Below are 15,040 nucleotides of genomic sequence, written 5' to 3'. Positions count from 1 at the left end.
CTGCCTTCTTAAGAACCCAAGAATCAGGCAGAATGGGCACCAGACACCTTTATGCCCCCACATTATGGATGCAACAACTGAGGTTCAGAGAGAATGGTCCTGAAAGCAGCATACAAACAAGCCAGGCACATATTAATTTAGGTTTGCTCTAAGCGCTGCCTTTCTACGACCGCCTGTTCTGGGGATGCTGAGTTACCTGGTCAGCGCAGTCAAGACGGTGCCATTTTAGCCATTGTGGAATCTGACCAAAACCACCATCTCAGATTAAGTTCACCGCATTTGGTTAGATTCAGTTGGAACCTTCACAAACGTTCAGTAGTGCTGGGAATCCTTGCTCTCTGCGTGATCCAGGTGATTGTTTCTTAAACAGGGGTGTCTGTGGGGTCTCGGAAGATCGCTCAGAACCAGCAGGTCTGGCCCACTCCCCCTAGGCACCCCCCAGAGGCCTCTCCTCCACCTGGGTGTGTCCCACCTCAGCCTTTCTGCCCTCACAGTCTCTCTGCCAGTTTTTCCTAAACAGAGCCTTTCAAGGGTCTCTGGTCCCCAAGGTAGCCTTTTCTGTCTGCCCTGGACCCTCCCCTCCTGTCCACAGCCAGCACCGTGCTCCCTGTCCTTGGCTTCTCTTCCAGACTTCTCTCAGCTGGGTTCCTCAAACGGTCTCATTGGCCCCTCTCCGGGCCCTCAGTCCTCACTGCTGTGTCATTCTGCACAGCTTCTCCAAAGGCTGGCCATTCCCATCCCTAACCAGATTGCGCTGCCCTCAACTTCTCTGTGTCTGTCAATTTTTGCCTCTTGAGTTGGCAGCTCCCTTTTTTTTTCCTGGACCCACAGTACACTGGTGTCCACTTTCTGCTCCTCTAAACACTCTCTCCAACTCTTCCAACTCTACCATAGCTTTCCCCTTGGTGCCGAGGCCTGGCGCCTCTGTCATCATCTCTTTGCATTTCTTCCGAGAACTCCCAGAACCTCAACTGTGATGCCCTCAAATCTCCTTCCTGGTTGGTCTGTCCCAGATGGGCCTTGAATGGATAGATGGACAGAGGGGCCAGGGTTGCTCTTTCCACGGGTCTAAGGTCTACGACTGGTCACAGTAGGTTTCCGTCCGCATGTCTCGCCATCACCTGAAAATTAATGTGGCAAACCACAAGCTATTTTGAAATCACAAAAAATGAAAGTTGAGTGGGACATCGAGAGCCACCTCGATGAAATCCCCTGGGAATCTGTGTGCCTCCCCTTCTCTGTGGCCCCAGCACGGTTCTGGGCCAGCGCCCTCCCCTGGGAGGACCACGAGGCCGCCCAAAGCTGCTGATATCATCACACAGGGGCATGAAGGGCAGCCGGTGGGCCCCCCGCTGGGTCGGGGTCCCTTTCTCTCTCCTGCCCCAACACAGTCTGTGCTCGTGATTAGTCATGCTGGAGCCGCTGAGTCAGAAGCGACTTGTGGGTGGTTTGTGGCCAGGCTGGAGCAGTGAGGCAGGAGGACTTTCTAGGTTTATGCGTCTGCCCCATGAGACAAGCCCTGCAGGGCCTGGCCCTGGCACAGGTGAAGGGTGGTAACAAAACCAAGCTTCTGGTCCAACCTAGTCACCGAAAGAGGGGCATCACAATGAACCAAGACACAGTCCCCGAGACACTCGTGTGGGGTGACAGTGCAATGTGGCAGGTGCTTCAGGGCAGGCGTGTGTAGAGCGGCTGTGACAAGCCTGCTTCCAAGGGTCTAGTGCACTTCCAATAGACGTCGCTCAGTTTCGTGTGTCTCTTCAGGGGATTCTCTTCAATAAAGGTGATTCACTCAATATTGAGCTCATTTCATTTTTGCACTTGTGTTAGATTTTTTTTTTCCCATATAAATAAACTCATGTCCAGAAACAACTTTTTTGTCAGAGCCTGTGTGATGAGTCTGTGGTTCAGAAAACGTGTCCACCCGAGGGAGAGCTGTGTTCTGCCGGGGCAGCGGGGCGGCCCACAGGTCCCCCCGAGGATATACTGAAATCGGCCCGCAAGAGTGGCTCAGCTCTGCCAGGCAGGAGGCGGGTGAAGACCATCCCTACCAGGGTGCCAGCGTGACACCGCCCTGGGAGTGTGGCTACCCTGTGAGTGGGATGCTGGGGAGGGCTCTGGGGGTCCAGCCCTGGCTTTACAGGCTGTGTCTGTGCCCACAGGAGGGAGAGGAGCAGGAGGAGGCTCGTGCCAAGGAGGAGCGGCAGGAGCCCAGCACAACTGCCCGGAAGGTGGGGCGGCCTGGCAGGAAGCGCAAGCACCCCCCGGTGAGTGAAGTGGCTTCCACCCCAGCCCTGCGCGCACACACACACACACGTACCCGTACGTGTAGGCTCTAAACGTCCGTGATGTGTGGCCTGTAGGGACCTTGGCACACTAAGACTGCGGGATGGGGTGCACCCCTCCAGCTGTTAAGAGCCCAATTCCATTCCCCATTCTCTGGACCCAAAAACCACTCCCACAACTTTCCTATTTTCTACATTGAACTGGATGCCCCCAGAGGCCAGGGGACTTGCATTATGGATCTTGTGGGACTTGAAGCAGGCCCCTGACTCCCACCTTCTTTCTAGAAGGGCAGCAAGAGGGTAGGACTTGTTTTTCCCTGGCCTGCCAGCATGAGCCCCTCCCTCCCCATCCAGACACCCACCTTGGGCCTCCGTCCCACCTGGAGAACTTGGATGAAGGGGACTAAAGTCTGGAAGTCTGATCAAAGTGAGTAGGGAAGACATGCAGGCTCTTGAGTCCTTTTGTCAGAGAGAAGGAGGGCTGGGCACTGTTTTAAGTCTAGTCGAAGTAGAGGACCCCAGCTTCTGGGTGCCACTGCCTCGGATTCCAGGGCGAGGCTCCTGGGTTGCCCAAGATAAGGAGTGCTCTGTGGGGCAGGGCCCGGGAGCTGCAGGAGCCTGCCTTCCTTATGCCTTAAACTCAGAGGCAGAACAGTAGTTATTTGCCAGCACCAACGACAGCTGGTTCCTTTCTTTTCGTCCCTTCCAGCTGAGAATGGGAAACTTGGAGCAAGAAGGTAAGGAGGAGCCAGGAGCCCTGCATTAATTGTAACTCAGCCCTTCAAGGACATGTTCTCAGAGGAGCAGGATTTTCTTCCGTGGGGCAGAGAGTAGAGTGAACGGTGGCTGCAATGAGGGAGGGAGGGCTACACCTACTGGAGGTGACGGGGTTTTCGGAGTCAGGAGGTTTGGGAACCTGTGGGGCATTGAAGTGCACCGCTGCCAATGCTGCTCGGAGATTTGGAGCGGAAGAGGGCAGAAGTTAAGTCATTTAACTGGTAAGTAATTTGAACACTTTTAATATTCAAGCAAACATGGATATTTTATGGCCTGGAATGAAAAATGCACAGGCAGTTGAAAGATAAAACTGGGGACTTCAAAGGGATTTCCAGCTTGCAGCAGACTCCAGGCTGCACTTCCAGATTCCTGGGTGCCCCTCCACTCCACCCCCCAGATAGACTATCTTGTCGGGGAAAGTGGAGGGGCACAGTGCCGATGGAGTCAGTACCCATCGGTCATTCCGTATCTGAGCCATGCATGTGCCTGTGATCTGCAGAGCACGCTCCACCCTTACTTTCCGGCGCTAGGGGTGGGAGCCGCCACCTGTAGCAAATGGAACTGGCAGCCCTCTGACTCATCTTTGTGAGTCCCTGAACCAGAGGGAGGGCACATCACTGAGAGGTGGGGGAGGTCCTTGAACCAGCGGGTACAGGGAAGTCAGGCCCAAGTGTGTGTCCGGAGTTGGATGAAGAAAGGGAAGGGGGGTGCACAGCCCAGTGGATGAAGGGTCAGTGGGTCACACACCTTGGCCTGGAAAAGGGGCCCAGCAGGGAAGGAAAAGCACTGTCTTTAAAACCAGCAGACCTGGGTTTGAATCTCAGCTCCACCACTGACCACCTGTGTGACCTTGAACAAGTCACCGCCTGAACCTTGGGTTCCCCTTCTGAAAAATAGAGATGATAAGGATGCATTCCCCCTAGACCCCTGGGAAAATTAAATGGGTTAAAATACCAAAGAGCCAATGGTCAGCCAAAGTCGGTCCTGTCCTTACGTGGAACGGAAGCAGCAGTGCTGGATTTATTGCTCGCCAGCTGTGTGACCTTAGCAAGTTACTGAACCTCTCTGAGCTTTTTCTTCCTTGTTGGAAAAAATATGGCTGCCAGCCCTACCTGCCCTGTCCACCTCCACGGATGCTGTGCAAACAGCAAGGTGGGCTCCAAATGCACTGTGTCATAAGCCTGCCCCTCTGGCCCCCACAGGGGCCAGTGGGCCAGGGTCTAGAAGGCCTTTCGTGTGGGAGCCTGGCATCAGCCTCTCAGAACTCCCTGGGAGGTGCACACATCCTGTGCAGGCCAGTGTTGCTGTGGTCCAGTCCTCACTGACATCTGAAGCCACCTGGACTCCCAAGAGAGGCCCTGGGAAGGGGGATGGAGCACGGGGAGGCAATGTTGATTGGGGAGGCAGGGGATCCAAAGCAGCATTGTGACAGGGACCCTTGCACATTGCAGGGCACAGAGAACAGCCAGCCGGTCTTTCCTGGCAGCAGCCCCATTGACCCCGAAGGGAGCCTGCATAAGGGAAGTCTGTGGTGCAGCCCAGGGCCAGTCCACGGTCTCCCGTGCCTCTTGCAGAGCCGATGCTTGCCCAGGCCTCCTCCCCTCCCCAGCCAAGGAGCACAGCAGGGTGGGTTTCTGGGGACCTGGTAAAGCTGTGATCCTGGGAACGGGTTGACCAGGGTGCTTTAAGGCAGCTGAGTGTGTGTCATCCAGCTAAGCCTGGGAACTGGGCAGGGAGTGGTGGGCTCGGCTCAAACCCTGGCAGGTGGAACAGAGCAGGCAGTGCTGGGAAGCACGAGAGGAAAACCTGGCTGCAGGCGGGCTCTTGATTTGTGCCAACGTTGCACACCCACTGCTGGACAGGAAGGGATCAGGTATATCCAGTGGTGTCCTCGCCATTCCCCACCCAGGGTCTCTAGGTTTTGCCCCCAAGACCTACCTGTCTCTGGGTACCTTCCACTTTCTCCTGCATCAGCCTCCTGGCTGTGTCCTTTCCAGACCGGGCCCCACCTGCCTGCAGCATCTCTCTAAACACCCCCAGCCCTCTCTTTTTTGGCCACAAACACATTACACCAACTGAGCACCTGCCAAATAAATAAGACTTATTTCAACCTAATGTGTTTGAGAGGAGGCCACATATAATTACAGTAAATACAGCTTGGGGCACGTTGCTGTTCAAGAATCTGCAGGGGGACTTCCCTGGTGGTCCAATGGTTAAGAATCCACCTGCCAATGCAGGGGACATGGATTTGATCCCTGGTCCAGGAAGATTCCACATGCTGTGGAGCAATTAAGCCTGAATGCTGCTACTACTGAAGCCCGTGTACCTAGAGCCCGTGCTCCGCAACAGAAGCCACTGCAGTGAGAAGCCTGAGCACCACAGTGAAGAGCAGCCCCTGTTTGCCACAAATAGAGAAAGCCTGTGTGCAGCAATGAAGACCCAGTGCAGCTAAAACTTAAATATTAAAAAAAAAAAATCTCCAGGGGCTCCATTTCTCATGGGATGAGACCTGGAACACTTCGTTTGGCTCCTCACCACGTGACTTCTCCTGCTTCTGCATGGGTGCTCAGCGTCCACCTCTTGCCAAAGAAACCCCGTCAGCTTGCTGCTCCCTGAGCACCCTGGGCACATTTGTTCTGATGTTCTTGGCAGCCTTACTGCTCTCTGCCCACCCAGTGTGACAGCCCACCGAAGCCTGTCTTGCAAATGAAGCCCAGGGCAGCCATCGTGAGCCACGCTGGCCCTCCCTTTTAAACCAATTGTTAAATTAAAATGAACACAAAGAACTAAGACAAGATAACAGCCCTGCGATCCCGGACCTGGGTCCACACACCTGACGGAGAAGCACCAGTCTAAGAGCTGTTTGTTCCCTGGTCTGTACAGAAGTTGAGAATCAGTTTAGAAACCTTTATATCAACTTGATACTGTCACCACATCCACAGGCACGATTTTGTGTTTTACAGAAGTATCATTCCCTGATGGATTGGGAATCTAAGATACCTAAACCAAAGCCTGGGTTTTCGCACAGAAAAGCTGGTAGTGAGAGTGTGTCGCTTCCACCAGATCTTCCATTCAGAGGTGTACCACCCCTTCCCGTTGCACTGGGTACCTGCTCACTGAGACTGGCAACCCTGAAGAAAGGCTGAGAGTGGCACAGGGCTCGACTGCCTACGAAGGCCTTCTACCCCCATGGGCCTCATTTGATGCTGACAGCAAACCTGTATGGGGAGGTGGGGGCTGCTGTCGTGACTGTCCCCACAGTCAGAGGAAGAGACCGAGATTCAGAGAGGACGACCTAGACTTGGCCTCCAGCGTCCCAGCTGCAAAGCCCGGGGTGCTCATCCTCTCTCACCACTCCAGTCTCACCACCTGGGAGACTGGGTGCCCTAAATTCACTTTAAGATAATATACGAAGGCCGGGCTGTTTGAAAACATGTGTAGACCTGGTCTAAAAAGCATCCAGATGAAACAGAACTGAGCAGGGCGACTGACCCACATACTAGTAAGCCTGTGGCTAAGCGGAAGGGTGGTCTGAGGAGTAAGAGGTGGGCCCGTTTCAACCAGGCGGCGGCGTCGGTCTGTGGCACTGGCCTAGGAGCCAGGATGCTCAGGGCCCCCGCGGCAACAGGAAACAGGAAGCCAGCCACAGGGCTGGGCGGGGCCTCGGAGGGGAGCTGGCACCTGCGTGCAGGGCCTGCTAGCTGGCCAGTTCTCAAGACCCGCGGAGGGGACAGCACCGTGCGGGGCTGGTCGCTGCTGGCCGGAGAGCGGAGGCCCGCATGTGGGTGCGAGTGTCGGGCTGGGAGGAAGAGGTATCTTCTTGTTCTCCAGCTCCGAGGACATTGAGAGTAACAAGTTAGGGTGTCTGAAGCTGGTTCCTGCCTGATTGCAGGCCCAGACAACCCTGCGACCAACTTTGTCCCTCGGGTTGGTTACACATGGGACTCTAGGAGGGACAGTATCTGCCATTGCCCACCAGACCCTGGTGGGGACTGGTCCTTTGGGGCTCCCTGCCCTGTTTACTAGGTAGATACACTTATTCATTGAAGATTTATACCCATCAACTTCCTCCAGGGTTATTTTTGCTCAGTGGGAGCACTCTGAGGTCACTTCTTGCTAAGAATAACCCAGAAAGGGAGGGAGGGGGAGGGGAGGAGGGGGCTGGGAGCAGGCGCTGAGCTCAGCCAGACCGGCCCAAAGCCAGTGTTACTCACTCCTCTTTGCAGGCGGAACCTCCAACACAGCGCCCCAGTGAGTGAGCTCACAAGGGCCACACTGCCCCACTTCAGAGTGAAGGATTTGAGGGTGTAAGCTGTGTGAAGCTGGGAGTCTGTCCCATGGCAGCTTAAGCCAGCTGTTGTGTAAGTTGCTCAGTAGTGTCTGACTCTTTGCAACCCCATGGACTGTAGCCCACCACACTCCTCTGTCCATGGGATTCTCCAGGCAAGAATAGTGGAGTGGGTAGCCAGAGGATTTGCTTCTCCAGGGGATCTTCTGACCCAGAGATCGAACCTGGGTCTCCTGCATTACAAGTCAAATCTTAACAGTCTAAGCCACCAGGGAAGCTAGCTGAGAACCTTTTAACTTGGTTATTGAGAGTTTGCAGTATTGGCTCATTTTCCCACCTAATAGATCCCTTTGCTTCTGAAGACAGCGCTTTTTGTGTCCAGGTTCGAAGGGCTCCTTTACTTACCTCTGGAACCTTGACTCAGTGACTTGGCGCCCCTTGTTTTTATGCACAAAACTTTCTGAAAGGGTGTCTCCCATTCCTGGGCCCTAGCCCCTCAGGGGGTGTCCCTGCCTGTGAGCCTGCATCAGGCACACGGCTGCCCACTCCCGTCTCCTCATGCTTTTGAAGGGGTGGGGGAAAACAGGGCTGGCAGGCCTCTCAGGAGGGCAGAGACTTTTCTGGGAACTGTGCCCTGCAGACGCCTCTGCTGTTCCCACAGCTGGTCCGTCAGATCAACACTCATGGAGGCATCCGGTACCCAAGAGCCTGGTCCGAGGTCTCGCCTGAAGTGCCAAAGAGATGTTGTGGGGAGGGGCTGGACTTTCGAAGGGAGGTGATCCCTGGAAGGGGAAAGTAGATTTTCCCACTTGGGACCCTCCTGAGCAGCATGTTCAGAGAGAGGACTCATGTGGCAGGGAGAGGATGGACTGTGAGCAGACTGGCTGGGCTGAGTGGATGGAGGTTTCATTTAAGAACACCTTCTATCTTGGTTGGAGAGGTAGTTTGCAGGCAGCCTGAGGGTTTACATTTTATCCTCTTGAAAATACGTTGTGTTTATCTAGAGAAGTTTTGAGACGGCGTGGGGTGTGAAGTGATGGGAGTCAAGTTTTGGGAAGGTCACTCTGGCATTTGTGAGCATGACAGTTTGAGCGCACAAGAATGCAGGGAGATAGGGTGATGAGGCCAGAAAATATGTCCAGAGTCTACTGGGTTGGGGGCAGCCGTGATGGGACAGAATGGGTAGGACCTGCACTGCTGGGCTGCAGACGAGGGAGAGAAGGGAAGGTGCTGCTGGCCTCCAGGGATGGCAACAGTGTTATTGCCAGAGACAGAGACTTCTGGAAGGTCTGGAAGGGCCCCTTTCAGAGGCCACTCTAGATAGCTGGTCTTACCGGGGAAGCATCTGAGTGAAATCCCAGAATCTCCATTTTGCTTTCCCGAAAACCCCTGCTTATTTTCATCCCTCCCTTGCCCCTTCCCTGGAGCCACACGTCCCAGGCCACCTCCAGCAAGAGGCATTCATTCCCTCGGGTCCCGAGCCCTGAGGGCTTCCTAGGACCCCGTGGGCTTCTTGGGAGCCTGAGCTACACCTGCCGCACTCCCACAGTGGCAGGGACCTTCCGTGAACGCTTTGGGGCAGAGTTGTTGACGTCGGTCTTCTTTCATCATCCTCACCTAGAGAATTCTGTGCATTTCAGTTCTGCCACCTCAAGAAAGATGTAACGGAGCTGGAAGATCTCCAGAGAAGGGCAGCTAAAGCGATCCAGGGAAGGCAGGGCTGCCAAGTGAGGACAGACAAGAGAGATTACGGCCCTCCAGTCTGGAGAGACAAAGGCTGAGTTGGGATGTGATTAAAGCTATGAAGTCACGGCATCGGGTGGGGCAGGATGAGCAAACCCCAGCGGGGGTGGGTGGGGGTGGGCGGGGAGACACCCAAAGAAACTTTAGAAAGGTAGGTGAAGCGGAGAAAAGAAAGCCCCATTTTCCATGGTGAGTTCCCTTCTCACCGAACCTGTCACCCAAGGCCTGACTGTAGAGGCTGAAAAACAGAAGAAACTTCAAAAGAGGTTGACTTAAATACTACGTGGGATCTTCTCCACATAATGGCTTTTTCAAGGCAGCCTCCAACTCACCCTAAAATCCTTTGAGTATGACTTCAAAGAGCCACAGCCAGGCCCTCTTCCAGGTGGACAGGTGTCGCTGGCTGAGAGCAGAACCCCGGGTGGGCCAGCACTCACCAGGTCCATGCTTACTCTCACAGCCGTGTGTCACAGCCAGCAGGGGCCCCGGCTGAGTGACCTCTGAGATGTCCGCACCCTGAAGTTCTCTCCTCCGTCCTGAGTTGCAAGTGTGTGTGCACACACACACGCACACACACTGAAGAGATCTCGGGGGGTGGGTGGGAAGGCAGCTCCTGGCCTCTGGTGAGAGGAACGGTAGGACCTAGAAGTCGCATGCAGCCTGGGGGATCAGACTTGCCAGAGTTGGCCCTCTTTGGCCTCTGGTCCTCCTGTCCCTTGACCCCACCGGTGGCCCTTTTAGCTACTCCACTGGCTAAAAGGAAATTGGAAGGGTCAAGGTCCTGCTTCCAAAGTCTTGGGGCCCAACTCCAATCACCCCAGGAAGGCTGGGCAGGGTGGCATGTAGAGCCTCTCTCGGGAGTGGGCGCGGGGGACCTCTCTGGCTCTCTCTGCCTCAAGGCCACTTCCGGCCAATCAGAGCAGACAGTGGCCAGGGGAAGGGGCTGCAGGAAGGCCTGGAACAGAGGAGACTGGGGAGCCTGGGCCCAGTGCCAGCGCTTAGGGGACAGGGCCGCCCTGCTTACGTGGACAGTTCGGCTGTTTCCTGAAATTAGAGTCAAGCTGGGAAAATCCAGGGCTTGGTGGGGACCCGATGGGCCTGCAGCAGCTGAAGGACTGGATGAACAGTGGGTGTGGGTGGAGAGGGGATGCTGGTGTGTGTTTGTTGACATCGTTCTGGGGCATCTGAGCACAGCTCTGTCCTATGGCCGGTGAGCAGATGTCTCTGGGCCATGGGTGCACTCCTTGTGTGTCTGCACATGTGATTGTGTGTCTGTGTGTCTTTAATCAAGAAGACGTAACTGGCGGGACGCCAGGGTTCCTGGCTGGCACAGAGCTGACTGCTGCCAAGGGCCTTAAAGGCACAATGGCCATTTGGGGGTGGGGGTAGGAGGGCAGGAAGATGGGAGGGTGAGGTGAGGCCGCCCAACATCTGCTAGCCTCAGGGCCTCCCTCCTCTGGGAGTGAAGGCCTTTTTCAGCAGCGGCTCCTGGCACGGGAAGAGAGGGTGAGTCAGGTGCCCAGAGCCAGGCCAGGACCTGGCTCCGAATTTCAGGGCCTTGCAGTGGGAGAGGCAGGATCCCTGGGTCTCCCCCCTCCACACCTGAGCTCAGGTAAGACTGCATGCCAAGGCTGTGCTGGAGAGCTGGGCCCTGGGCCCTATCTCCCATGTATTACTTCCATCACCTCTTAACTTGCCAGTGTGTGTGAGTCGTGTGTGTGTGTGTGTGTGTGTGTGAGTATTATAACTGTAAAAAGCCTCAAAAATCACTTCCCTATCTGGAGCCTCAGCACTCTGCCCCACCTTGGGAGACAAGGCCTCACCTTCTGAAGCCGGTGGGCGTTCTGGGGTCTGGTCCAGACTTCCAGCAGAGAGGGAGGGGAACAGGGCGTGGGGGGCGGGGCTGGGGAATTGGCTTTGGCCTGAACAGGTTCACTGCAGAAGGTTCCTTCTTGCTTCGCCTCTGGCCTTTCGTTGTGGTGGCCGCTGCCAAGGAAACAGCCGGCAGCCTTTCCCTGGCCCTGCTCAGGCACATCAAAGCCTCCTTTTCCTCCTTGCAGCCCTTGGGATTTGAGGTTGGCTTTTCCGGAGACTCAACCCAGGTGGGGAGGCCAGCTTTCGAATGCCTCTCCTGTACCTGGGTCATTCTGGAAGCTTTAGCACTTAGAAGGTGTGTGACTGGAGGGCAAACTGTGGCGCCTTTTTCTTTGGAAAAGTGAGAGCAACATAACCCATCGGGATAACTGTAATAATTACATTTATTAATTGTCTAAGCATCTTTATGCCAAGCCCTCTGCTTAGTACTGGGGAGCTGTCAGTGGAGTGGTTGGAAGGAAGAGAAATAAAAAGATAAATAAGGCAAAGCTCACAGCCTAGGAGGGAGACACACGGTAAACAAATAATTAGGTACCATGTGAGGAGCGCTTTAATGAGATAGGGTGTGAAAGTGCTTTGTAAACAAATGTGGTGTGTGGTGGACTGGGAGATGTGAGTGAATGCTGGAGTGGACTGCAGGGCCAGCCTCCACGGGGGCTCTTGGGGGGCAGAGGTTGGGAAAAGGGTGAGGCTGAGGGCCTTAAAGAGCAAGCAGGGCCTGACACAAATGCCTTCCAGGGGTGTATGTGTGTGTGTGAGAGAGAGACAGACAGACTTAAAATATTCCTTAGAAGACAGAAAGTAGAATAGTGGTTGCCAGGGGCTAGGAGGGGAAATGGGGAGATTTTTGTTTAAAGGGTACAGACTTTTAGTTTGGGATGATGAAAATGTTTTCAAGATGGATGGTGCTAATGGTTGTACGACAGTGTGAATGTACTTAATGTCACTGAATTGTACACTTGAAAATGGTTAAAATGGTAGATTCTCTGTTACATATATTTTACAACTTTTTAAAAAGTTTTGAAAAAAGGGTCCTTAGATAAGGTCCCTGTGTCCGTGCCCCTGTCCTCAGCCCAGGGCTTTTCAACAACAGCACCCGCCCGCTTTGGGGCTGCATAATTTCTGTGTTGGGGGCTGTCGTGTAGGGTATTTAGCAGCACCCCAGGCCCCTACCCACCAGAAGCCACAGTCCGTGCCTCCCCCCACCCCCCGCCACCCCCACGGTGTGGTGACCAAAAATGTCTCAGACATATTGCCACATGTCCCCCTGGGGGGCAAAATCCACCCCAGCTGAGAACCACTGCCTTCACTGCTTGGAATAAGCTGCTCACAGGAGAGGTCCAAGGAGCAGATAGGCAGCAGAGAAGCAGGAGGCATTATCTTGGGATGGAGGGGTCTTGCTTGGAAGGAAGGCAAAGGCCAGCAAACTCTGAGGGGGCCTCAGGAGGTGGTACGCCGGGTTTGAAGACCCAGAGTGAGGCATGTGGCAGGGGGTGGGGGGGCAGGTAGGTGCACAGTGGGTGCTGGAGTCTAGCTTTACTCCACTCTGTTGTGCCCACCCACCCAAAGGAAGAGAAGTGAGGGGGCCCATGGCTCCCATTCCCCTCCTGCCACCACTCCTGACCCCCTCTCCCCGCCTCCGTGGGTGAGAAGCAGAGGAAGGAGAAATTGTCACCTACAGCTGCTGGTGGCGCCTTTGAAAAGGGCCGGGCTGCTACCCCTCCTCCCACAGAAGAAATGAGAGTCTCAGAGTGTGTTGTGTCTCCTCCACTCAAGGCAGTAGTAAAGAGTAAAAGCAAACAAAACCAGACCTTTAACCAATTACGTTTGACATGCAACAAAGTTGAGACTCCCTCTAGACGTGTGGACTGGATGCTCTCACTGTAACCTGGTCTTTGGCATTAAGGAATTCATTGTGAATACTAAAGAGCTGCCAGGTGCCCTACTCCAACGCCCAGTCTAACCCAGTAAAGCGATCCCGTGCCTCCTCTGCGGCTAGTGGCCACAGAGGAGAGGAGGGGGCTGAGAGGAGGTAGAAGCAGAGGAGACGGAATCAGGAGGGCGCAGGCCGGGCTGGGGTGGCCGCCCCAGGCGGCTTCCAGGTCTATTCTTCTCACCTGAGATGGGACATCCAGCTCCCCACTGTGGACCTCCTTCCTTCCTTCCTCTCAGTGGCTTCTTCTGGGTGGATCTGACCTGCCCAGTTTCCACGCCTCAGAGAGAGGGAGAGTGAGGGCCCACTAGTTCTTCATGGGTTAGATGGATCTCAAGTTGACGGTGGTAGGAGTCAGCAGCTCCCCTAAGCCCAGAACTCCAGCTGATTCAGGCTGGTGGGGAAGTGGGGTGAGGGGGAATGGTGAGATCAGGGCAGATTTCAGCCCACCTGAACCCATCCCCCCGGGGCTGGAGCTGTGCAGAGCGTCCCCTGACGCCTCCTCCACCCACCTCTGGAAGGATGGCGTGTCTCACCCTCTTGCAGACTGGGGGTCCCTCTGGGGCAGGCCTGAGAGGGGTCTCCAGTCAGGGTGGCTCGGGCCCCAGGGCTGGGTCGGGTCTCAGAGCAGGTAGTCCTGGGTCTCTATGCTCTGGAGCTGGCAGTCAACAGGAAGTTGAGTCCCAGGGTGAGAAGAGGCGGTGTGGCCCCCGGGCAGGAAGTAAGTGACAGCGGCATTGTCTGAGCAGTCTGCGGGGCTGGGAGCCTACCCTGACTCGAGGTGTGTGTGGTGAAGCGAGTGGGTAGAGGAAAGGAGGACACGGCTATGGTAAGAGATTGGTGCCGCTGACCCAAACTTCTCAGCCCGGCCAGCGGGACCCCGCAACTCCCTCCTCCTGGGAGCGCCATTTCTGGGGCTCCAGCGGTGGCACAGCAGGACCTGGGGGGCAGAGCCCCCCCGCAGGCTCCCCACTCCAGGCGTGCCCGGCACTCCAGTTGCCTGGGCCACGCGACTGTGTCACACACAGGAGGCTTGAGGACTGAGAGGATTCATCCGAAGAGGGGAGTTCCAGGCCAGAGAGCCCACTGGTTTGAATAGGGAGGTGGAAAAGACCTCCTGAGTCCTGGAGAGAGTGTGTGTGTGAGACACATGGGGCTCCCACCGAGGAGAGGGACAGGGCCTGCTTGCTGTCCGTGTTTGGCCTTCTAGCTCTGCTGGCTTCGGCCTCCAGTGCCCAAGCCTGGTGGAGGACTTCTCCCTTCCCCACCCCACCCCGAGGCCTACCTCTTCCTCCAGCACCGCCCCCCGACCCCACCCCACCCCACCCCCACTGCTGAGGCGCACACACATGTGTAGCCTTCCGTGGTAGGGTTTCTTCCTGGAAGCAGGCCTGCCCAAGCCGGTCCACATGCTCCCCTCCCCCGGAGAAAGCAGCCTGGCCAGGCCTCGAGGTCCCTCTGTATGCCCTCAGGCTGCTCTGTGTAGGGAACCTCCTCCAGGGCAGACTCTGGCTTTTATTTCTGTTGTTTTCTCCAAGGCCCTTGTCCCTCTTTGCTGCCTCTGGGGTTTCCTCGCTGTACAGCAGTGGGCTCACTGGTGAGAGTGTGGATCCCTGGGGCAGAAGCCACCTTGGAAACTGCGGGGCCTGCCAGGGAGGGGCTGCGGAACCCAGCGCTCCGTCAGGCTTTGGAGTACGTTCTTCAGGGGTATAGCTATCTGGAGGGAGTTTGGCAGGATCTCTTTCCTCACACTTGGATGGGCAGACCCTCCTCCCCAGCCAGGCCACTTCTAGGACTCTGGCCTATGGAAATTCACAGGTGCAGAGAGCCGTAAGTGCAAGAGGTTCTCGGCAACAGAAAGCCCGTGAGCCCAAAGCTCACCACTAGGAGACGGTTTGAATAAATTAAGGACCATCCTTTCAATAGAATGTTGAGCAGCCAAGGCAGAGTGAGCCAGATCCATACGCGCTGGTATGGAGAGGTGCCCGCTGTGCTTGCGAAGTGAAAAAGCAAGTTGCAGAACAGGATAAGTCATATGATCCCTTCTTAGGGGGGGAAAAAAAATTCTGGATCTGGATGTGTGTGTAAATACGTGTGTATAAACACGCAACTTATGTATGACTGTAGATGCACAGGGAA

The 15,040-nt window shown here is 55.5% G+C and overlaps 1 protein-coding gene across 8 annotated transcripts in view; it reads left to right on the top strand.

Annotated features, from left to right (window-relative positions):
• Window positions 1-15,040, top strand: part of DNMT3A (DNA methyltransferase 3 alpha) — a 103,733-nt gene that overhangs the window by 36,749 nt on the left and 51,944 nt on the right. For all 8 annotated transcript variants that reach the window (XR_011466015.1, XM_070379223.1, XM_070379222.1 and 5 more), the window contains exon 3: window positions 2,163-2,267. Coding sequence is in view for 7 of the 8 variants with exons in the window: in XM_070379223.1 (XP_070235324.1) it covers window positions 2,163-2,267 (105 nt within the window). In the remaining variant the exon portion in view is untranslated. The remainder of the gene's footprint in view (window positions 1-2,162; window positions 2,268-15,040) is intronic.

This window comes from Bos mutus, chromosome 11, assembly GCF_027580195.1.
Source record: "Bos mutus isolate GX-2022 chromosome 11, NWIPB_WYAK_1.1, whole genome shotgun sequence".
Lineage (NCBI taxonomy): Eukaryota > Metazoa > Chordata > Mammalia > Artiodactyla > Bovidae > Bos > Bos mutus.
The sequence above is the reverse complement of the archived record's forward strand: the minus strand, read 5'-3'. Positions and strand labels throughout refer to the sequence as shown.